This window comes from Scatophagus argus, chromosome 7 (assembly GCF_020382885.2).
Source record: "Scatophagus argus isolate fScaArg1 chromosome 7, fScaArg1.pri, whole genome shotgun sequence".
NCBI classification, from domain to species: domain Eukaryota; kingdom Metazoa; phylum Chordata; class Actinopteri; family Scatophagidae; genus Scatophagus; species Scatophagus argus.
This window is the reverse complement of record NC_058499.1, coordinates 14,104,916-14,129,896: the sequence shown is the minus strand read 5'-3', so window position 1 is coordinate 14,129,896 and position 24,981 is coordinate 14,104,916. Positions and strand designations below refer to the sequence as shown.

Genomic DNA, 24,981 nt, shown 5'->3' with positions numbered 1-24,981 from the left:
GCTTACAGTCTCCCAAAGGTGTTTGTTGGGGTTAGGGTCAGGGCTCTGTGTGGCCAGTCAAGTTCTTCCATACCAGTCTCATCCAGCCATGTCTTGGTCAAGGCCTAAGTCTGTGGACCTTTCTGGAAGAGAAAATGGCCTTCTCCAAAGTTGTAAGCATAGCATTGTCCAAAATGTCTTGGTATGCTGAAGCTTTAAGATTTCCCTTCACTGGAAGAAAGGAGCCAAAACCAACCCCTGAACAACAGCATGAAAAACAGCTGTGTCTGAATACTTTTGTCTACATAATGTAGTTTAGAGTAAACAGAGAAAAAACAGCAAAGCTCATGAAGACTGATTAAAGCCTTTTGGTATAACAACCAATCCAGCTGATGACAATATAATAAGACATGACACTGGGTGATAATATGATAACAAGGCAGAATTTTATCAGAACAAAGCAAATTTGCTTGTGTCATAATAGGTTAATTGGCTACTGACCATGATGAAGTGTCAATAAAAAGTGTTAATTAATCATCAAGAGGACATTGCCTTGACAGCATAGGAAATTGTGATATTGAGCTGTGCACCCTATGACCTTTTTGTCAGTCTTGGTTTGGAATCAAAGCTCTTAAGCTGTCAGATAGACAGAATTATGTTACTGAGCAGAAGCTACCACAGCACAGAACACAACATTCGCGTGTCTAACCAACTTCCTTTTAGAATTGTCATGGTGAATTGTGTTGTTTGGTAAAGTAAAAACTATTATATCATCCCTTCTGACTGGTTCTGGTGAATGGAAGAAGAGTGTTCTGATTCAAGGGTTAGAGGTTAGGGTTTATGAAAACACCTCCAGCACAGTTGTGTTAAATCTGCACCAAGGCCATTAAAATGTTTAAATGTCAGGAAAAGCTCTTGTTCCCCCGTTATTTGAAAAGTGTGGGAGGATATTTGGACACAGGGGACCAAATCTTTGTTTCAAAAAAAAGATACCGTCACACATCATTGCCTGAAACATGCAGTCGTGTAAGATTGTTGTGGTGCCTTTGAAAGAGAGAAACTGTCATGACCTGCCAGTGTGCTGCATCATGACCCTTCATGTGTTGTATAATGGCAACAAGCCTGGTGTCCAGTTCCCTTCACCTTTTAATTCTTTTTTTGTTGCTGTTCTTCTCACCTCTTTTTCACCTTGTATTCCACTCTTTCTTGCATTAGTCACACCAGTGGCTGTTGGTGTGTAGATTATCCATGGTGTGTTAACACAACCTGAGGGGATGAGGTACACAGAGAAAAAACAAGGAGGACAGAAATAGGGAGGAAGAGAAGGTGGAGGAGAGAGTTGAGCCTCTTCTATTTCACCTGTGGAAAATCCACAACAAAGCATCACAAAATAGTATTGGTCTGTGCACATCACAATTTGTAGATGATGCAGGTGGGACAGTAACCCATGTGGCTTCTTATCCTCTATCTTTGTTTAAAACACAAATACAGTGGTATGAAAAAGTTTGGGCACCCCTGATCATTTTCAGGATTTTCCTTTATAAATCATTGGTTGTTCGGATCAGCAATTTCAGTTGTTGTTTTATTGATTTGAGTACCTTTAGGACTAATTATTGGAACACAAAGTTTGTTTGGTAAGCTCATTGACCCTTGACCTACATACACAGGTGAATCCGATCATGAGAAAGGGTATTTCAGGTGGCCAGTAGCAAGTTGTCCTCCCTTTTGCATCTTCTCTGAGGAGTGGCAACATGGGAGCCTCAAAACAACTCTCAAATGACCTGAAAACAAAGATTGTCCAACATCATGGCTTAGGGGAAGGATACAAAAAGCTGGCTCAGAGATTTAAGCTGTCAGTTTCCACTGTGAGGAACATAGTGAGGAAATGGAAGACCACAGGCACAGTCCTAGTTAAGGCCCGGAGTGGCAGGCCAAGAAAAATCTCTGATAAGCAGAGGCGAGGAATGGTGAGAACGGTCAAACTCAACCCACAGACCAGCTCCAAAGACCTACAACATGATCTTGCTGCAGATGGTGTCACTGTGCATCGTTTAACTATTCAGCGCACTTTGCACAAGGAGATGCTGTATGGGAGAGTAATGCGGCGGAAGCCTTTTCTACGCACATGCCACAAACAGAGTCGCTTGAGGTATGCTAAAGCACATTTGGACAAGCCAGCTTCCTTTTGGAATAAGGTGCTGTGGACTGATGAATGTACAATTGAGTTATTTGGACATAACAAGGGGCGATATGCATGGCGGAAGAAGAACACAGCATTCCAAGACAAACACTTGCTACCCACAGTAAAATTTGGTGGTGGTTCCATCATGCTGTGGGGCTGTGTGGCCAGTGCAGGTACTGGCAATCTTGTAAAAGTTGAAGGTCGCATGGATTCCAGTCAGTATCAGCAGATTCTTGCCAACAATGTTCAAGAATCAGTGACAAAGTTGAAGTTGCGCCGGGGCTGGATACTTCAACAAGACAACGACCCCAAACACTGCTCAAACTCTACAAAGGCATTCATGCAGAGGAACAACTACAACGTTCTGGAATGGCCATCTCAGTCCCCAGACCTGAACATTATTGAAAATCTGTGGTGTGATTTAAAGCGGGCTGTCCATGCTCGGAAACCATCAAACCTGACTGAACTGGAGATTTTTTGTAAAGAAGAATGGTCAAAAATACCTTCAACCAGACTCCAGACCCTCATTGGAAGCTATAGGAAGCGTTTAGAGGCTGTTATTTCTGCAAAAGGAGGATCTACGAAATATTTCATTTTTCTGTTGTGGTGCCCAAATTTATGCACCTGCCTAATGTTGTTTAAGTAATTGTTGCACACTTTCTGTTAATCCTATAAACTTCATTTCACTTCTGAAATATCACTGTGTTTGTCTGCTATATGATATATTTAACTGAAATTGCTGATCCGAACAACCAATGATTTATAAAGGAAAATCCTGAAAATGATCAGGGGTGCCCAAACTTTTTCATACCACTGTACTGCACTGGACCGGCAGTACACAATAAGACAACAATGTAGTCATGTCATGCAGTATTGAGCCCTTTAAAGCATTACAACAATTTAGAATATGTGAAACTGATTCTAAGATAAGATAATCCTTTATTAACTGTCACAGCAAAAAATAAAGATACAGATAAATAAAAATAAAAATACAGAAATATAAAGATAAAGATACAAAGCTGGCCTTCTTACTGATTTTATCCAGTCTCTTCCTGTCTGCAGAAGGGATGGCACTGCCCAAGCAGACCACGCCACAGAATATGGCCGATGCTACCACAGAGTCAAAAGGTGTCACTCAGGTTAAAAAACCTTCAAACAATATGGACATGGTTTGCAAATAGCCAGTGATGACTGCCAGTAGTTACAGGCACAAAACCGTGACATGCTAGCGTCTCAGGAACCTTATGCACTCTTTCATATCTATTGCCACTCATTCCCTTCATTGCTGTGGTAACAGTTGGATAACAGTGGTACACTTCTTATCAGCCACATCCTCAAGCTCTTCCTCGGGTACTCCAAGGTGTTCCCATGCCAGTTTGGATAAGTAAGCCCTTTATCGTGTTCTGTGTCTGCCCTGGGGTCTTCTCCAGTGTGATGCGCCCCATGAGGGTTTAACTGCAAACTCCTTCCACATATGTAAGTTATTCATGTTGTTCCTGAGGGTGAGCCCGGAGATTCTGTGAAGGAAAGTAATTTTACCTTGTTGTTTGATCTCCTTTCTGTCACTTCCCACAGCTCATGACCTTAAGTGAGCTCTGGAACATAGATCAACTCAGAGCTCCCTCTTCACCAGGACAGTTGGATGCAGCATCTACATGAGTGCAGTAGGTGTATCAGTGCAAGGCACATTGATACACCTTCCAATCTCTCACTTGTGAAAGATACCACAATATAGTTACATTTCTTCATTTTGGTTGGTAGTGCATTGTTTGTGACTATAGCTGTACTGAAGACCTGGATTGTTCAAAGCAAGGCTACCCACAACACAACTGAACTTTGTCAGAATTCAAATGCGTCAAGCTTTTAGAGCCTTTTGGAGCTTTAGGCTTTCAACAGTAGACAATGTAGACAATGCCTCTGAGCTCCACAGAAAGATGAACAGCTATACATGCTATACAAGCCACGGGATGTTTAGTTTAGAAGGGATCTCTTGTTTTACACCCTACACTCAAGTAAGTTTTGTAATTTGTATGGCAATTTTGTAATTCAGTAAATCAGGAAAAATGCTCACACAGAAAAGTGTGGAGCAAAGCATGCAACTGTTGTCAGTATGGACTAAGCAAATTGTTTATCACTTACCCCTCCTCTTTCTCAAATTGAGTTGGAGTTTAGGGTTATGTTTTGATCACACCAATTGACCCTTTTGTCTAATTTTGCTAAACGGCTCAAGATGCTGTCCATGTGCAAATGGAGTTCACGTTCTACTTCCACCTTGATATCCATAAACACTCCCACGTTGGGCAGGAAAGAATGAGACAGCTTATCTCCAGTCAAGTGCAGCAAGGCAAGGACGGAGTGATGATCGTTAGGATGCGAAGTGTGATGCTGATTATTACTGTGTTTATTATGTGCTCACCTCACCTTCGAGAGCTGGGCTATTTGAGGAAAAAGCCATTTACCTGAGATGGCAAGGCAGCCATGTGAGATAATGCTATACCGAAGCTGCTTAGTTTGATAGCATCTGTGTAAATGGCATTTAATGACATTTCCAGTGGAATCTTTAGAGTTACATAGGCAGTTCATGCATTTTGTTTTAAACTGAGACAGCTGGACTCATTATCGAGCCGTTCAAATGTTAACCTGTCTTTAGTGGGCTAATTGATCCTAATCAAGCATCTGATAGTTGGCGTGCCCACATTATTTGCTTTAAGACTTCTGATAAAGGACACTTACCTTGAATGATCGCAAGTTTGGTTCAGTCTTGAAAAACACAGATTATGAAGTGAAAGTATAAAGTAAGAAGTAAGTGTTTGCTTTTTGCAGTTTACTTTCAAAACTTCAGCCACATTATTTGATTTTTGTTGCCTTATGAAATATGCAGTATATTATGTTATATGCACTGTATATGTTTCAAAAATACAGTTTTGTACCACTTTACACCCACACATGCTGTGCAATATTTAGGATAAAATCTGCATATGGAATTTATTTTATTTAATACCCCTTTACTTGCCTGAAGAACAAAACTATATTTGGAGCAGCTGGAAAGCTGAATTACTGCTGTGGGCAGATTTGGCAATAGACACTGAATTTGAATTGCTCAACTTGAATAACTGTGTTAAAATTTGAATTTAAATCACATAACTTGAACTTGTATTGTTAAATAATTGCATTGTATGAGTGGCTTAATTTGAAATTGAATGTATTAGTTTGGAACCCAATTCCAGTAAATGCGAAATTGAATGTAATATTGTAAAATTGAATTCATTTGCTCTAAAACTGTATTTGATCTTCACTGAAAATTCAAACCTTTATACTTCCACATTCAGTTCTCGCAGTATAGTTTCAGTTCACCAAAACATGCTTCCCGTCATTGAGGAAGAGCAAACCAATGCACATTCACAGAACTCCTTTTTTGCATAATGACAAATATTTTCTTTGTGTGTTTTCGCATGCTAACAGGCTAATTCAATAGTAAACATTACAACAGCCAAAGCTTTGCTTATACTTGCTGACATTTAAAACAATTCCCTCTAATGTTTGACAGCTCAGTCCCAGCCTCAGCTATAATCAAAACAAACATTCTTCAATGTGCATTGGTCCCTTCAAGGCCATGGATCAGTGGGAGTGATAGAATCGGTCCAAAACATACCATCATCACACACAAAGCAAAAATATCGGTGCTGATCAACCTAAAAGGAGCTCTGTGAATCTGCACTCAGTTGTTACTCAGTGTGTCTCGGTAAAGTGAAATTGAATTATGAGAAATTAATGTGGAGGTAGCTTCTACAGAGTGTTTTTCAATGCAGTTATTTAAGATAAACATTACAAATTCAAATGTAAATGATTCAAACTCAGTTTCTAGTGACACATATATCTGCCCAATGGCTGTAGTGCTCATTTTTTCAGTGAGATTGCTTGAATGTGTGAGAAGAGAATCGATAGAGAAAATTATCAGGTGGGACAATAATCAGTGATTTTAGAGCAAATGATTTATTACAAATTGACCCTTACAGAGATACAAGTTTGTGTTATTAACTTATCAGCATTTGTTGGCTATATTTCCTTTCCTTTTATTGACAGTTGCCATCGTTACAGAGGCAGGGCTGGTGTCCTAGGAAACGATGGAGCTTTTGTAATAGACTGCATTAGAACTTTGTGTGTATGTGTGTGTACTTGGGTGTGTGTGCATGTAATGGATCCTACATCTGTATCTTGTAAAAGCCACTTATAATGAGGCAGGGTGAAAGATGAGAAGACAAAGCTGTCAATTTGAAAACGCTTAATTGTGTTATCATGCAAAATTCACCAAGTGAGTAGCAGTTTTGAAATCTAAACACCAGGCAACAGATGTGTAAATCATTCGTTGAATCCAGTATCTAGCAGTACCACATGAACAGCAAAATGAAACCTTTTCAAAAATATCCACAGACACAAGATACAAAGGCAAGAATACTTTGTCAATTTGTCATGTGCCTCTTGAGCAAAGATGGCAAAATAAATTAGAAGTCATTGGTCAGTTTGCATACAGCTTTCTGGTCACTGGAACATAAAGTACAGTCAGCTCTTTGCTCTCATTGGGTCTAATTTCAAAGTGAGGGTACATAGCTTTCTGGCTGACTCTTCCAGGAGGCTGTTAAACTCCATTACAGTCAGAGTTCATATTTAATAATTAAGAAATCTAAGGCAACTCATGCTTGGATCATGATACTAATGCTTGTATTGGCAACTTAGATTATATAGTTAAGAGTTAAAGTTAAAGAACATCATACAGAAGATGCTTTCAAGTGAGGAATGGTAAAATCTTAGATTGCAATTGTAAAAAGTGCAGAAAATTTAATGTATTAGATAAAAAAGATGAGGATGTTTTTGTCTCTCCTATATAGGATCTCTGGTCATCTAAATGTCATTTTGTATTTTTACTTGAAACATAGATGTGCGATAATCAATTTTAGCCTCGTCTACTGAAATGTTTCTTTAAAGAGAAGAAGAGAACAGAAACCATTTCCACCCCTTCCCCCCCGTATCACACTTGTGTCAACCCAACCATCATCGGCTATGGGAGTTTTAGGGGTCAAGCTGTGTACATGACCTCACAGTGGGTATATGAGTGGAGGAGGGAGATTTAAGTCACTGAAATAGATATCCTTTAAGGAATCGAATTTTTGGGCTATCTGTGTCTGTGACATAAAGCCTCATATGCCTGCTTCCCCAGCCCGCCCTCCTCACCACTGTGTGTGCTGCTGATGTTCAGTGCCGGTGCTCAGACATTAACATGCGGCAGCCATCCAGGCCCCTTAGTCCCTGCAGTAATTGGAAAGCCGTCAGAAAGCCGTTGTTTCGATGGAGAAGGGGACAGCGAATGAGAGGCTGTGTGTGACATGAGGAAAGCAAGAAAAGCAATAGAGAGTGGGTGAGAAAACGAGACAAACAAGGTTTGAAATGTGGAAAAGGCATAGACAGAAGGATGGAGAAAGGAAGGGAAAAGGGCAGAGAAGGCTGGAATCAAATGTTTGAAAGAGTGGAGGCTATGAAGTGATTGATACAACCTGCCAGGTGAGGAATGGCAAGAGATTGAAAGAGGTTAAAAGGTTGATGGACAAGAATGAAGGGGTTTGGAGACTTTTACTCTTTCAAGGAAATGTAGAGTAAAGGATCCAAGCCCCAGTTCAGGGCATAATCAAGTTACTTGTTACAATGAATGAACAGTGAGCCACACTCAGATCACATAAACATGAGCATCTAATTTTATTACATGTCATAAATAATATGTATTAAATGTGTTTTTAATGAATGCAAAAAAATAAACTGATGATCTAAGCTGATGCTGAAAGCAACTTACACAGTGTGGAAAAGTAGAGATGAATGAAGACCAGGCAGAGCTCCATCGCTGCTGTATTAGAATTCACCACCAGAGAGAGAGAGATTGAAGAAGCAATGCGAAGAAATGTTAAGAAGGAGAGGGATAAGAGGGTGAAATGGAAGCAGGAGAATGAGAGAAAGGGGGGGGGGGGGATTTGTAGGCAAAGAGAAAGAGGGAGGAGCGACAATTAAACATAATGGGCTGGAGCTTTTTGCCCCCCGCCCCACTGCACACAAGCGCACACAGTCATTCTCTCTCACACACACACACACACACACACGCACGTGCACATACACATACACTCACAGGCTGCCTCAGGGAGCCAAGGCGCATGCACGCTTGCAGGCAGACAGGCAGGAGGACATCAATCGTGCTCTGGGAGCAGTGTGTGTATGTGAGTGTCAGCAATGTGTTAGCGACATGCTGGTGGTGGCGTATGCCATGCTAGCGGAGGTGCAATGTTAGCAGGAGCGGAGGGGGCTGTCTGTGTATGTGCCTGTGCGCATGGCTAGAATGCACACAGAGGGCTTGGCGTGTGAATGTGAGCGAGCCGTCAAAGGGGAGGGGAGCCAAGGAGCGCAGCAGCAGCATCAGTAGCAGCAGCATTGGCAGAGTGTGTGTGAGCGAGCATGTGTGTGTGAGGGGTGGAGGGGAGAGGAGAGGCAGACACGGCAGGACTCCCGGGAGAAGAAGCGGGAGTCGGGGAGCAGACCCAGCCTCTCTCCTCCACATCAGGAGAACCAGGACCCAAAGACGAGGCAGGATCTGTAGACCAGCCTGGAGCGGCTGAAACTGGGGACACGCGGGGGATCTCTGTCCCTCTCTGGAGAGGGGGGCTTCTGCTGGAGCCCTAACTCAGGATGTGTTTGACTAAGGGGGGCTTCCAGACAGATCTGACAGAGCCACACAGAGAAGGAAACAGTGCTGTCCCTCTTGCCTCGGTTAAGATGCGGGGGAGAGGGGAGAGATAGAAGGGGAGGGTAAAAGGGAGCAAGAAGGATATTCTCTGTGCTATTAAGGAAGGAACAGAGGGCATACGAAGAGGAAGGGACTAGAGAGTGGTTAGGAGGAGTGTACTCTCCTCTCATGACTCTCGCATGGAACACTGACTGTTGACTCTTGAGCGGCAGGCACTGGGACTTGTTTATGAATCCCTCCCTGGCCACGGTAACAGCCGGGGGTGTCACCGTGTTGCCGTCCCGCTGACGACCATGTCGGTGACCACGGGCTTCAGTTACCAGCTCCCTGGAATCACCACAGTAACATATGTGTTTGTTTACAGCCCCGGCTCAGTGCAGCGAGACCCAAGCCCTCCTCATCACACCCCTCCAGCGCTGACGGGCCCCCGCGGGCCCAAACGTAAACTCTACAGTGCTGTCCCAGGACGTACCTTCATCGTGGTCAAGCCCTACACGCCACAGGGGGAAGGAGAGATCCAACTCAACCGTGGAGAGAGAGTCAAAGGTAGGCTGCCTACTATTACGTGTCACTACATGTTTTTTACCCCCTCACTTAACCTACTACTTTGACTGCTACTTCTTGACCCTACTGCTGCTAATATACTGTATTTCTCAGCATGTCAGCAACTCCATCACCACCACTGATGTTTAAGTTCTCCTGTAAAGTTCATAACTACATGTGGATTTCATGACTGGATTTGTTGCAGAAAAAAAAAAAGCAGACATACATATGCTCTCATGCTTTTCAGATAACAAAGCACACCATTACTTCACTATGTTTTTGGCTGCAAAGCAGTTATGTAATCTCGCAACCTGGAAGTCATTTTGGTGTCGTTGAGCTTGACATTGTGAATTGTCATTTCATTCACTTTGTAAATGTGCTTTTTCTGCTCTACACAGAGGTGCAGTGGCTTTGCTTTTATGTGTTTGTGTGTGTGCTTTTGTCTCCATCCATGCTTCACTCAAGACTATGACTGTAATGACGTAGAAGGTAAACTCCATAATATTCTTCCCACCCTGTGTCTCTCCCATTCACTTCAGCGTGTCCACCCTACACCTGCTACACATACAGTGTAGCAATTAGTTCCTGGTCCTGTTTGAATCCTCTTGAGATATGTGTACAATCTCGGTATGAATCTGTGATTACTTTAAGGAGAGGGCATGCAAATTCAAACAGGTCCCGTGTGCTTTTGGTTGTTGGTATGCATACACAAACTGTGTCCTTCCTCCTCTCTGAGAGTGGCTCTCCCTGAACCTACACCTGCTTTTTCCCCCCTGCTCTTATCACCTGTCCACAGACAGCCACCTCCTCACTGACCCCACACCCTACATCCTGCCACTTCACATACATCTCCATGGATCAAACCCCACATTAGCTTAATGGAACCAGTTCCCTCATGTCCTCAGAAAGGCTGGAGAGAGAGCGGCCGCACTCATGCTGAGACCTCTCATGTTCCTTTCAGATCTACAGAGGCACAGGAAGTACAGATTAAGGGTCAATTTGGAATTTCAATTTGGATTTTGCGCAAAATAACACACACACACACACACACACACACACACACACACACACACACATTAAACACTGTAATATCACTCCCTCTTTCTCAGAAACATTCAATAGCAAACAACACACAAGAAGACTGGTCCATATTATACTATATATACTATATTATATTATATATATTATATATATACAGTGGACACATTCTGATACATACATCCCACCTCTACTTAGATGTTTTTTTGTCTTTAAACCTTCTCTGGTCTTAAAAACTTACCAGTGGCCCTCCTCCTGCACTGTTGTCATTTAAAACAGGTCATTTAAAACAGATTCCTGAAACCAATGATAAATTGGGATTAAACGATTCAGGCTCAGGTTTTTGCTGAACAAAACCTAAGGATACCACATTGTCTGAAACTGTGATGCATACTGATGTTGACACAAATGTTATCAGGAATGCGATGACTCAACAGCAGCCAGTTTGCCTCCGTCTCCTGAATGAATCCGCTGCCACTGGTTTTTCAGTGCAGCTGAATCTATAACCCTGCCACTAATGTGAACACACAGTGTTTTGCCATTCTTTCATGTTGGCCATGCAGGAAACAAGCTTACAGTCACTCAGCTGCCAACACCATGGCCCAGCCAAGTAAACCATCTGGCTCTGTTATGCAACACTGACCATCATAACCATTACTGTGTTGCATTCACTATGCTTCTGTAGTCCTGGGATGTAAACTGAGAAATACATGATTGATGTCATCAACTGGTTGTTGCAGCAGCAGTGCAGACTGTACGTGAAAGGTTTGTTTAGCCAACCAGCTTCTGTTTAGTGGAGAAGTCCTTGCATGTAGTCCTAGCAGTGAACGACCAGCCCTCCTGGTACACAGATAGTTCAAGAAGCCACTTCCTTTAGGAATGTATGACCCTTGGTTTGATACATAATGCATTTCATCTAATCTGCATTCATAAATGGATAAGTTGCTAATACTGATAGAGCTCATTTGTGGTGGAGGACAAGAGGAGGTAAGGCAAGAAAAGGAGAGGAGGAATGACAGGAGGATTTATTTTTTTATCTTTATCCTGTCTCATCCTGCTGATCAAGGTGAGAAACAAATCAAAACGTCTACACCTTCAAGGACGTTGATTAGCCCCATGTCAAGACTAGTTTACGTGTGTGGAAACAGGATTGTTTGCACCAATAAGCTAAGTCTGATAAAGGGATTGGAATTGATCATTTTATTGATACCAGTGCCACCCCTATTGATTCTGCTTATTGGTCTGATTCTTGTCCATTTGACTGTTGATTCTTCATCAGTTTTCTTTGTGTGGAAAAAATGTAGGCCGACACAAGTTTTTAGCCCAAACACAACTGTGTTAAGTGTGCAGAAGCCCCACTGTTTAACCACTGCCAGCGTTGGACTGTACAATTTGAAATCAGTTCTCAACTGGAACGACTTTTCTATTCCCATCCTTCCTCTGACATCAGACTACAAACATGATGATGATTCAGTTATAGTTAGATAATAAGTCTCTTCACCCCCCCCCCCCCCCCCCCCCCCCCCCAAACTCACACTGTCATGCTCACAGTCACTCTTACACTCATCTCTGTCTTCCTGTTAATGTTCTTGCACCCTTGTGAATCACCAGCCATTCCAGAGGAGCATCTTTATGATGAGATCAGGCTTGGTAAATCTTGCAAAATATTTGTCTGTTTGTGTATATGGGTGTCTCTCTCTCTCTCTCTCTATGTGTGTGTGTGATAGCATCCCATGGTTACATTTGTGAGCATTAGCATAACTGTCTGTTAGTTCACCTGTTAGTAGGATAGATTGGTGGCTTGTTGAAGCAAAGAATATTGTATGCCCTACAGGGAAAGATGTGTCACACTGTGTAGTTTAATGGAGACCATTGTTTTTGTCCTAAACGGAGATGTACTATAGTTCTCAGCAGGAGGCTGTCGTACATGTCATACGCTCCTAGTCAAGTGTGGTTTTACTTATCCCTGTTAGTAACTTAATACGAAGGGGCGTACATAAGGATGACATGACAAATGTTAGAACCGTGAATGTTTATGACTCTTGTCATTAAGTGTAATTCGTTCAGTTATGTCAGTTTTAATGTCTCTCAGCTTTGCATTAATAGGAACATAGCTGACATAAATGTTGATGAAAGCAGTCAAGAACATTCATAAGGACTCCTTCGTGTTCGTGGCAGGTTTCGTATAATAGTTCTGATCGTGTCTTGTCAGTCTTATACACACCTCTTGAAATAAACTATAAGACTCTTGAAGATTTAAAAAAATCAACAATGTGATGATTTCTTGTTTATTTTTTTTGTAGTGAAGAATGAGGATCTGGACTCATATGGTAAAGATAGTAGAACATTATAGCAAATCTTCACATAGCACTTTGTTTTATGTGAAGCCCACAGCTGAAATAGCTGTTTAGATTATCATGTCATTTATATAGACTACTTCTACGTTTGCACGTGATAGCCTCAATGTTGTGATCATTAGATGGTGTTTGAGCACTGCAAGATGTTCTCCATAATTTGAGTTAAAAAAAGTTTCAGAAGTTAATGAGCGCAAGCACTTAATCAGTTTCATTTCACAGCTGAGAAGTGCTTTCGAATTCCATACCCCATTTTAAGGGGGTATGGGTATTTTTTCCTCAATTATTTATAGTTTTTTGTAACATAGTGTGACGATTTTGTTGCAGTGTACAATAACCAACTAAGATTGATTCCTAGTTTTATGTCCTGTTATAATTCCTCATAGTAAGTTAACAGAAATATGTAGTTCATGTTGTGGTGGTATGGAAGTATATTGATGTCAAACAGAGAGCACATGGAGTTGGATCAGTAAAACCAGCATTCCCGTATCAAGGTTGTTAGATTTTTGAAGGCAGCTAACATGGCCACTATACAGTTAGCAACGACTTTTAAATGAATTCTACTAATTAATTAAATTCAAAGGTTAAAATTACTCTTCCACAAAAACTTAAAAGCTAGATCATTTGCCAAAATGTTTTGATTTTATATTTTAATTTTAAGCTAATACGTAAAATAATGCTCTTTGTTTCCGTGTGGTGGTTAAGAAACACCACTGGTCCAGCTTTTGTCTTAAAAATAGAAGTGAAGGCTCTGACAGGGTGAGCAGGGTGACCTTCACTTCCAGGTCACACTGAACAGGTGACGCTCTCATTTTGGGTTTGCAGAGTTTGCATTCAGGGGATTCAGATGCAAAACTGAGCAGCTTTCATCAGAACAATTGTGAGAATTACTGTTGCTGGTAAATATACAGTTATAGAATTTCTCCTGCATGCATGATTTTGATTTTATCATCCTGTTCTCACAAATTTTTTCTTTTAACAAATCTTTGCTTCAAAGGCTGACTTGCTGAATGAGTAGGATCTCTAGATTGTCGTCATTTCCATTTAGCAGTAGACAGTCAGTTCTTATGTTTAGGCTTGAGGCTTTATTAGTTTGTTTAACTTAAACAGTACTGAACTGTATACATTATAACGGACAAAATTACGCTACCTTCTTATCAGTTTTGTCTCAATTCATATGATGCCATACAGCTAACATCCTGTGTAATGAAGACGATGGTGATTATGCCAGTGACATTAATGATGAAGACAATGAACATGAAGGTAAAATTAATATTTTTCTTCTGAATTTTTAAAGAAGGATGACAAAGTGGTTGAAACTGTAAATTATTTAGTAGACACAAGTTCCATCTAGTGACATTAGTGAATCTTCAGTCTTATTTTCATGTTTACAGGTTTGGTCCACAGTGTGATAATTAAAAACAAATATTTGAGTTTGAGATAATGTGTAAGTGGAAAGTAAATTCTCAAAAATTACACGATTCCACATTTTCATCCTTCATTACTTATACTTAGGCCAGTAGTAGGACATGTAACCCCAATAAACCCCCTAGCCAAACAGAAGATGAGTCTTAAGCACATGTTTAGCTTTGATGACTGACTGAAATTAGTCGACATGAGCCACGGGTTTCATTCAACCCGTTTTTCCTCCATTTTGAAGAATTGCTTGGAAAAACTCCCAATCTTCACTCTGTGATTGTCAGTCCATCGGTCTGCTGTCTGAGATCAATGTCTCTAGACAGCCTTCGTCTAGACAAACAGCCCCGCTGTCCACCATTTAGCAGGGTCATCCACATCCAGCTTTCCAACAGACTGTCTCAGGTAATGAGAGCTGTTTGTCCTTCCTCACTCACTGTCTGCCATTCAACCACAAAACTAGTATGCACTTGGTATCATAGGGAGTGTGTGTGTGTGGGTGTGTGTGGGTGTGTTTGTGCATGCTGATGTCAGTAGCAGAGGTTTAAAGAAACGAATGCTTCCAAGATGATCAGATTTTGTGGTCTTTCTGTGGGTACATGTGTGTCTTTGGTCATGCTCACAGCCATGTGTGTTTGTGTGGGTGAGTGATGATCTCTTTGGTACACTACATTAACAGGTTGCCCAGCCCACCCCCACCCACTTGCGGCCCCTCTCTATACTCATTCCCCTACTCACCCCTGTGTTTGTTTCTGCTCTTCCCCTTCACCGATGTAATCTGATCTCATCATCCGGATGGACAGCTCTTGAAAGGCCACTTACTGTCACCATGGTAACGAACACGGACCCATGCCACCCTAACCTGGTCAAGCTTTTTGCACACTTGTGCATCAGCTCACATTCACACTCACAAATAAAAAAAACATGGTCACACACACACTTGCTCAAGCTCAACACAGGTGTAAAGGAAACACATAGGAACAGATGTGTGTATCCCCCACCCTGGAGCATGAACTGCACCTTCAGGACATTCTTCTCTTCAACAAGGTGACACATTTAAGAGCATGCTTCCGTAACAATGTATTACATCTCACACACACGCATGCACCTCCAAACGCCATTATAAATCTTGCAGACAGCCATGAAAATGAAACCAGCACAAGTAACGTTGAGATTAGACATTCACAAACATGATTAATGGGGTTTGGCCGCACCCAGTGTGTGCAGAATATTAACACTGCTATGGGTAGTGGAGTGTACCTGGACCAGTTATACCGACACACACACATATACTGGGTTTTAATGGATAATTCTAGGTCTAGCTTCACATGGGTACAGAAAGCAGTCATTACTGCTGTTATGATCTCTGGGAACACACACACAGTAGCTCAGCCATTTCCTAATGCTGGCACACTGATCACCTGTCAGAGGACTGCAAAAGCCTTCTGTTGAACCCATTGTCTGAATCTATGCTTCTCTTCTCAAGCACTTAATTATCTTCAACAATAGCAACACATATACGAACACTGATGTACATGTGTGTTTTGACAAGGTAGAGAGCCAGTCAATTATACAAATGAAGCTGTGCACAATGCATTACATTTTTGACCACACAGCTTGCTATTGTTAAGACTAAAATGCATATGCATCTGCCCGTTACCAAGCAACAGGTGCTTGGTGCGTTACAACTCTGATAAGTCAAAGACCAAAATAAAAAACAAAAAAATTATGCCTTTACTGATTCAGCGAGATGCATTCTTCTTTTAACTGCATTTTTTGTTTATTTTTAGGAATATTTTTACATTTTCTGTTTTTATCTGCTATGTGCAGATCAGGTTAAATTTGAGTCTGTGTGCTAAGTGTAGATTTTAGACTAAATATGATTTTTAGCTTCCCACAGTGAGCTTAGGTTGAATTAATTAGACTTTTCTGTCTGGCAATTGCATGAAGTGTGTGTGTGTGTGTGTGTGGGTGCGCGCGTGCGCACGCATGAGGGTGTATGTCAGGGTAATTCTGCTTATGTGTAATTATGAAGGAAGTACCTCTCCATTGCTGTTTGCATCATGAAGTGTGTGTGGAGCACATGTGTGTGTAAATCTGTGTCACTTTCACTGTCTGCCCATGTGCTTTCCATTGTGTGTGTTTATCTTTGTACAGCACAGTATAAGTAATTGCCTCCCACAACCTAGATAAACAGCTTCCTTCAAGTATTCAGCAACCAGCTGTTCTAATATCCGAGGCACATATGGAAGAAATGCCTCTCTGTCTCCGTCTTTTTCTGCCCTTGTTCTGTCTGTCTGTCTGTCTGTCTCTTTCTTTCTGTCATCCAATCTCTTATATATTAAGCACACATACATGCACATATGCAATATCCATTTTTTTTCTCAGTAGCAGATGTAACCGTGCTTTGGTGATTTTTATCATTTATTTTGCACTTAACGTTTGGCAGTAGTTTCTGTATGTCTACAACTGTTTTACTAGCTCCTTAGGTGCACAATGTGATACTTAATTTTGATAATTTATGCAACCTTTGTGCTCATATCACTGGATTTATTGCAATTAAATTTAGAGGTATTTTAATGATAGCACTATAACATCACAAAAATGGGGAAGATGGTCATTTAGCTTTAACTGGTGAACTGAGTAGAACACATTCTACACAAGTTAACAATGCATTAGTTTTTCATGCCAAGAAATAGTACTGTAGATATGAGTTTGACAATGTTACATCCTAGTAAGGATAGTTTTATATCAGCTTATCACTTTTTTGAGAGTCAGACAGTCATTTGTAAAATACATTGATTGCCAACTCATATTTGTTGTTGTCACTTGAGATAATGAAAGGTTAAAATCCTATGCACTGTGTTTTTCCTTTAGGCAAAAAATATGATAGAATCCTTTTCACACATTCTGTTTCATTTATGCACTATTTTTCAAAAAATTCCTTATTTCTTAACTTATCGCTTCACATAAGGTAAATGCATAGTTGTTCTTGAATCTGAAAAGGACATTTCAAACACATTGCTCGCTGTTGATAGTGTGTTCTCAGGCTCCTCGCCAAATGCCACAAAGAAAGCCCTAGAGACCGTGAAGATATTTAATAGCATAATGTAGTCTGCATGGGGACATTTGAGGAAAGAGTGTGTTGTGGTTTAGAGTGTGTGTCCCATGTTCCCCAGGAGAAATTAATGTATTAATGTTATCACAGTATGGACCTGAGGCTAGTCAGTTTATTAACAGATTTCACTTGTTGGTCATTTATTATGTTCTGAGCTCTGTGTGTGTGTGTGTGTGTGTGTGTGTGTGTGTGTCTATGTGTGTTATTGATACTGGACAGTGTCACAAGCCTAAGGCAAGGACATTAATGTCACAGCTAACCTTCTAGCTGTCCAATCAGAGAAGCAGCAGGGTGCAAAGTCCCGCCCACACACCTACCTGCTCCCTGCTGAACACACCACCTGTCCTCCTATTACACTCTCACCCCTTTGTTTTTTTTTTTTCCACACATGCCCATACTGTGCACCCTAGCTTAAAGGATCATCCAACACTTAGATTCTCACTGAAATTAAACCTTGTGCTTCCCTAACATACATGATTTACTGAGATGCAGCCTCACACAAAATGCTAATTGGAAACATGGCAGAAACAACAGTTGCAGAGTTAATGAGTATCTGAATAAACATGAACAGGAAAACTGCTGCATAAAAGGAGGCATTGACTGACACAGATACATATTGAACAGAAATGCTGATAAGCTTTAGATTTACAATTACTTTACTATGTGCGTTTGCGTTGAGCACAACAAGGGCAGGGCCGAACTGTTTAAGTGGCTTCAGATGGGTTTTCTGTCCCGCCCAGTGACAACCTTCTTTGCTGTTGTGGATGTGAAAATACACATGTAAAGGTCATGTTCTTATCCAGTTATGTCAGGTAGAATGGTTTTTAACAAACTGTGAAAAAATCTTGTGTCTTGCTGTTGAACTCTCTCTCCAAATGCATGCAGAGTCTCCCTGAAATGAAAAACAATCAAGCAGGAACGGACTCAGTTTCCTTTGAGATTATCCTTGATATTAATGTCCTTGTATTCGTCAGCATGGCCACTCGTCAGCTCAACTCTCCCATGCAGCCACATGCAATATCAGTCAACAACAGGCGGTTTTGTCGTGTAATAATATGTAGCGGAGACTGGAGCGTGGGCACTGGTCAACTCATTACAGCGTCTTCATTTATCACGGCATAAACACCATCATTTATGTGACACCGTGACCGGTCAATCAAACGATCAGGTGTGTGATTAACGACTCCACAGCAAACAATCTATCACTGATCTATTAACAATCAACAGACAATCAATGGTTGGTATACAGCTAATCGATCACTGGCATACTCTGATGGAAGGCTCCATTATTTTTTTGTTACCTGTGATCAGTGTACTGGGTGATAACATTTAGATATGGTTTTGTCATATCAGTGTGTGTTTATGTTGGATTTTGGGTGTGGACTTTCTTGTTTGTATGCTCATACATACATATTAATGATAATTCATCATTGTATTTGATGTGGTTTGTTCTCATTTCTTAGCCAGGCTTTTATGTGAAACAAGGAGGGAGAAAAAAAAACAGGAGGCCAAGACATAGCGGGTGACTGTTAGGCAACCTATTCTATTTTTGTCTCCACCTGAGGGTTGATACAGAAGGAGAGAGAATGAGACATGGAATAAAAAGTGAGAATGAGAGAAGAGGAATGTCATGTGGCTCCCCTGAAGCCTGGGATGGTGGGAGGAGATGTGATGAGAAGAGAAGAGGGATCCCTCCGAGGTAGCCTTGGAGTTTTCCTCCCTTCTCCTCCTCCTCCCCCCTCTATAATTTACAACACTTCCGTCCAGCTTGCTTTCCTTTTTTTTTTCTGCAGCCTTCTTCCTTTGCTCCACTCCTTCTTCTGACTGCAGTCATTCACAAAAAAATTTTTTTTCATCTTCACGAAGTTGTCAACTTCTTTCACACACCCAGCCACCCTTGTCTCAGTTGAATACTGATGAGCCAGAGACTGCGCCACTCCCTCGCGCTCTTCTGAGCAGAAGAAGTCCTCTGAGGATGAGCACACTGCACATATTTGACTCAGAATAGTGTGACTGTCCCTCTTCCTTTGTATCTATTGGCTCTCTACTTGATTCAATCTTGGCTCTACTCTTGGGTCAATTGCCAGCCACCTCCACTTCCATCCTTGAACTTCCTTTTCTTACCTATTCTTCTCTTCTTTCTTTTGTTTTTATAACCTATTTTACTGACTCCTTCTATATCTATGAGGTCGTCTGTTCTTCCCCCAGAGCATTTGCATATATTCTCCTACTCTGTTGCACTACTGGACACAGTCCTCCCCCTTTCTCTTCCTTGTGTGTATGTGTAGGTGTGTGTCCCTGGTGGTGTCCCCCTTGTTTCATAAAGATGCAACTCGACTGTCTCTCTGTTACACTGAATTGAAGTGAGGTTTAATAAAGAGTGCAGGGATCCAAATCTAATAACAACTCCACTCTGGTTATTGGAATGCTCTCCACACCTTCACGTACTTTGTGTCACACAAACACACAAACACACACAGCCATACAGCCATGTGGGATGAAGTATAGTCTTCCATTACTCTGCCATTCAGAAAAACCTTACTCAGCACTCTCTTTCACATTGTATTACACTTACTGTACGTGGCATGTAGGCTCAGATAATAGTGCTGTAAAGCCTTTTCAGTAGAGCATCATAACAAGGTTCTTTTTTTATTAGAGAATAGTGGCATTCCTCATATGGAGCTAACCTAGAAGTCAGGACCACATGTGGGGTCACCAGTGTATTCATATTCGTTTGATATATTTATCATTAAAAGCAATCTCAAATAATTCAAGACTTAAAAATCTGCACTGGACATGAAGTGAACACCAGGGAGCAGCAACAGAACTGTGAAAAAAGTGTCTGTGCTTTGTCAGACAGCTTCTGGTTGCTGTTATTTAAATTTGTATGTAAGCACATGTTATCAGCAGTAGAATAAATAATTAAGATGAACCTACCAGGTAGTCTGCTAGCTACAGTCTTCTCTTCCATCTGTCTCACTGTTCCTCTGTGCTATTTTGTCTGCATTATGCATGTGTGGAACATGGCTGCAGAAAAAGTGGACAGTCCAACACTTAAAATGTGGTTAGTTTAGATATGCAGTACAATTGCAATAATTTATGTCCAAGACCACAATGAAAAACTAAGTGATATTTATCAAAGACGCAGGTTGTCTGAAACGCACTATGAAACACCATATCCGCATACTTTCAGTAGTTGGGAATTAAATAGTTACACAAATATATTGCCCAATATAATATTTTCCTCCTTTAATATTGCTACCCAATATTTCCATTTTGTATGTGATAGTGACACTGGAGATGCACAGTTTCTCTGCGTTTACAGCTTACAGCAGATCCAATGTACGGGAATCCTGTCGTAGCATTTTATGTAAATCAAGCTGCATTTTGGCTTAAGTCTTCCATGGCATCCCTGTCTGAATCAGTGTGAGTGCATCAGTGGCAGAAAGCCATAAGCCTCTCTCAGCACAGCTGCAGCCTTTATTGTCTGTTCCTGCAGACAAATACAGAAGTTTGATGCACCCGCTGTTACCTGTGCAAAATACATGTGTGTGTCTGTGTTTGTGTCTACTTCCTTCCTCACTGCCTGCCACTCACTCATGCATGACAGTTCCACTCTCGCTGTCAGACTGCAGGTGTGTGTGTGTGTGTGTGTGTGTGTGTGTGAGTGAGTGAGTGTGTGTGAGTGAGTGAGTGTAGTTGCTTGGTGTACGAAGAAATAAAGACAATGAGAGAAGGAGAAAGAAAATGAATGACTCAGCTCAAAGTAATAGAGCGAAGCAAAGCAAGAATTAAAATGAGCTCAGTCGGGTGTCACATACACACACTTGCTTGCACATTCACACACACACACAGACACACAAATACAGACACTCGAGCTGGGATGCATTGAAGCTTGCAGGCAGGGTGTGTGAAGAGTATAAATAGCTCTGCATCCTCACTGTTGCTATTTTTAAACCAGGAGCCGTGACTGACTTAACCAAGGGTAAAACTCAGAAGAAACACACACACACACACACACACAGAACAATACTGTACCAGACTTTTCACCAGACAGCAGACTTCTTGGACAATCGCGTTTGTTAAAACATAGCTCTTCTCTTTTGTCAGCTTGTCTGTCTTTAGTTCGCACTCGCATCTCTCTTTGTCATTTCTGAATGCAAACCTCTTTCTGTCACATTCTACTCCCTTTGTTTCATTCTCTGGGGCTCCCTATTATAGGCTCACATTTCATGCTTTGTTTGTATAACCCTCATTCTGAAAAAAAGTTGGGACCGCTTGGTAAAATGTCAATAAAAACAGATTACAAACTGTATTTACCGACAACAGTTTTACAAAGTGTTCCCAAACCCATGCAGTAGTATCCTCTACAGTCACGTCTTTCACAAAGTGGTGAACCTCACGCTGTCCTTGCTTGTGAGCCACCGAGCCTTTCAAGGATACAAGGATACAAATATGTGTATGTGTGTGGAATGTCAGTGACCTTTCTATTCTCATCTGACAAAAACATGTCGTTGGTCCAAGGAGAATAGTGAGAATGCAAAAACAATTCATACTGTACAACGTGACTCCAAATAGATTCTGTAGTTTTAGCTGACTGATGTGTTGAAACTGCTGTTATACTGTATGTCAGTGGTTGTAGTTATTCTCAGTACGTATAAGAAAGAATGGTGACATCAAACTCCCTCATTTTGCACTATGCTGATTAAAGAATCAGAACTTGGCACAAATGGCATGAATTCATGGTGCATGTTTTTTTTTTGCAAGTTTTATTATTACCCATTGAAGAATAGCTGAACAACACAGCACATCTTAACGCTGTTGATGGCCACTTCAGCCCCTCATGGCTGCTGTTTATCCATACCACCAGCATCACGATGCACCATGTGACAAGCCACATAGTGTCATTAGATGTTCTGAAGACCGCGACAGCAGGTTTTCACTGCTTCACTGGTCTGTTCAGTTCCTGCATCCTGACCTTACCAAGCCTCTAGGGGTTGGACAACAACTATATAATACAGCCAGCGCCACATTGTACAGTATTCCCACTGAACACACCCAGTCATTCCCAGACAAATTGATGCTGTTGTAGAGGAAGCATTATATGCTCCTACTGTAAAAAGGCGTACATAATAAAGTACAGTATATACCCATGTGTGCTATGGGGTGTGTGTTCATGCATGTTAACATATGCCACATCTTTGCTCACACTAGCTTACCTGTGGAGGTGATTATGAATCAGCGTGTGACATCTCACTGCTTCTGGTGACACAGTCGAGATAGGTCTGACCTGTTATTATGCAGCAGAGGGAAAACTTAGTGGCCAGCTGAGGTGTTGATTGCCTTATGTAGCGAACTGTTGTTTAGGTAAGCCTCATTAGACCTCTACAAAGATTAGAACAAAGCACAAAATGTAAATGTATTGTTTTGCTCTGCAGAAACTCTTCTTAAAGACTGAATTCAGTGTCCAGTGTATGCTTGAAGTGCCTTCCTGCAGTATCAGAGTGTTTTTCTTTTCTGAGCTGAACTATCGCACACATGTTTGCAATTACTTGTACAGGAGGCACTCAAGAAACAGTTGCATTTTGACCCAGGTATCCAGCTTTTGAGCTCCTATTTCCCAAAACTGAAGTTAATAAGAGAATGACCACCCACTATGAACATCAGGTTCTTGCAAAATCCACAGAAGCCTGTACCCTGTTATCTGATGGCGTTTGAGTGGAGCCTTTTTCACATCACAAAAAAATTAAACATATCACCTTTAGCAAATGTTTGTCACGATCATCTACGGCCTTGTAAAAGTATCTGAAGAGCTAATTGTCAAATATATGATTCATTGGAGCTTCTCTCCACAAAGTGACCAGTGATCTTTTCACCACTAAGCTAGCATTTTATCTCAGAATGTGATCTAACTATACTGTTCACAGTAGATGAGTAAATAAACTGAAGTCACCAGTGTTTGCAAACTGCTACCAATTAGAAACCACAGCCTCAGATGCGGTTTTATCTAACAAGCTCAGAAGTGACTGCTTTGCAACGTCTTTGCAAACTTGCAGTCGGCTTTGGGATTTGATCTTTCTGTCTAAAGAATCCTTAACTCTTGGAAAGTAAAAGTGTCCAGCCCACTGTGTTAAAATCATTAAATGTGAAGACTGATAGGGCCTTTAATACATGTCTTATGTCAAAAACGTGGCTATAGGCTGGTGTCTTCCTGCTCCAGTCTACAACTGTAGCCCTGCCACATGGCAGTGGTGCCATTGCAGTCTGCTTGGACGTAAACATCAACATGGCACATGCATTGTAATTCCTCCTGCGCAGATATGCACTGTTTGATTTCCTTCCTGCCACTTGGCTTCTGTGAGCCCACATCTGATTCACAGGGACAGTTGTCATGCCAACACAGTGTTGGCAAGCATCAAAACAGAGGGGTAGTGGAAAGTAGACGCTACTCACACAACAGGAACCTTTCTAAGTACATATGAGAGCATGTGCATGCCATACGTGCATACCTTTTTGCTTTGTGGGCGTGTATTAAACATGCATGTGGTTGTTGCTTCTGTCTGTGCTACATTTGAAATAAAATAATAAATGTGAACTATTTTTTTTATGTGTAAAACAGACTTAATGTGAACACCAAAATAATCACCCTAGATGTTTTTATTAAGGATTTATAAAGAGTGGCAGTGAGATTTTATGTTTGAAATGTTTATTTTTCTCTGTGTGTTTATGCAGATTCTCTGTTATCAAGTGCCGAGGGCACAGCGAGGATTATTATGCATCTTATGTATTTTGCAGTTGTTTGTGTGTGTGTGCATATTTCGCTGACCTTTTTTTTGACTTCGCTGACAAGCAGTTAATTGACTTGATTTCAGCATTTAGAGCACCTGCGGTGTGTTTGAAGTTAAGAGGGTGAGAGGAGGATGTTTGTATGTACATCACACATGTGTGTTGTATGTTGTATGAAGACATTTGAAATGTGTAAAATATGGATGTGTAATACTATATTTTCCTTGCATTTTACAGCTGTCTGTAATTCCAGGTGTTGAAGGATAAGAAATGGATTAGTACAGAGGGGATACGAGAGTGAGGGAAATGAGTGAGGACTCCCTAGAAGATCAATCAGAGGTCTCACCTTTTCTTTCATTTCGGTCAATAGGGAACGGAGAGCACAGCCAGAACCTGTCTGCTGCAGGGGCACCTTTATAGTATAGATGAGCACAGTGACAGAGACAAAGAGGGGGATGGAAATGATGACCAACAGATCATTCAGAAACACAGCGAAGGAGGCTGGGATAGAAATGTGGGTACAGTGGAGAGAGAGAGAAAGAAGAATAAAGTGTTTAAATTTGGAAATAAAAAAAGAGATGGAGGTTCTCAGGAGACAAGAAGGGTAAAGTTGTGTTAAGCTGAGATCAGAGATGGGGATCACTCTATGTATCCTCTGTGCGCTGAGTGTCATGTTTATTACAGCAGGAAGTCGATAAACAGCCAGTCTCCCTCTCTTGCATGCCGCTTCCCTCCTAGCTAGTGAATGTTTAATCTGGCAGAGGTGAGCAGTGGTGGGTTTAAA

General features: G+C 41.3%; 1 protein-coding gene across 11 annotated transcripts in view; it reads left to right on the top strand.

Annotated features, from left to right (window-relative positions):
- shank3a (SH3 and multiple ankyrin repeat domains 3a) overlaps positions 1–24,981 on the top strand; it is a 156,544-nt gene that overhangs the window by 91,806 nt on the left and 39,757 nt on the right. For 9 of the 11 annotated variants that reach the window (XR_006843901.1, XM_046395045.1, XM_046395041.1 and 6 more), the window contains 2 exons: positions 9,307–9,488; positions 9,951–9,974. Coding sequence is in view for 10 of the 11 variants with exons in the window: in XM_046395045.1 (XP_046251001.1) it covers positions 9,307–9,488; positions 9,951–9,974 (206 nt within the window). In the remaining variant the exon portion in view is untranslated. The remainder of the gene's footprint in view (positions 1–9,306; positions 9,489–9,950; positions 9,975–24,981) is intronic. The other 2 variants (XM_046395042.1, XM_046395044.1) reach the window with 1 other exon arrangement.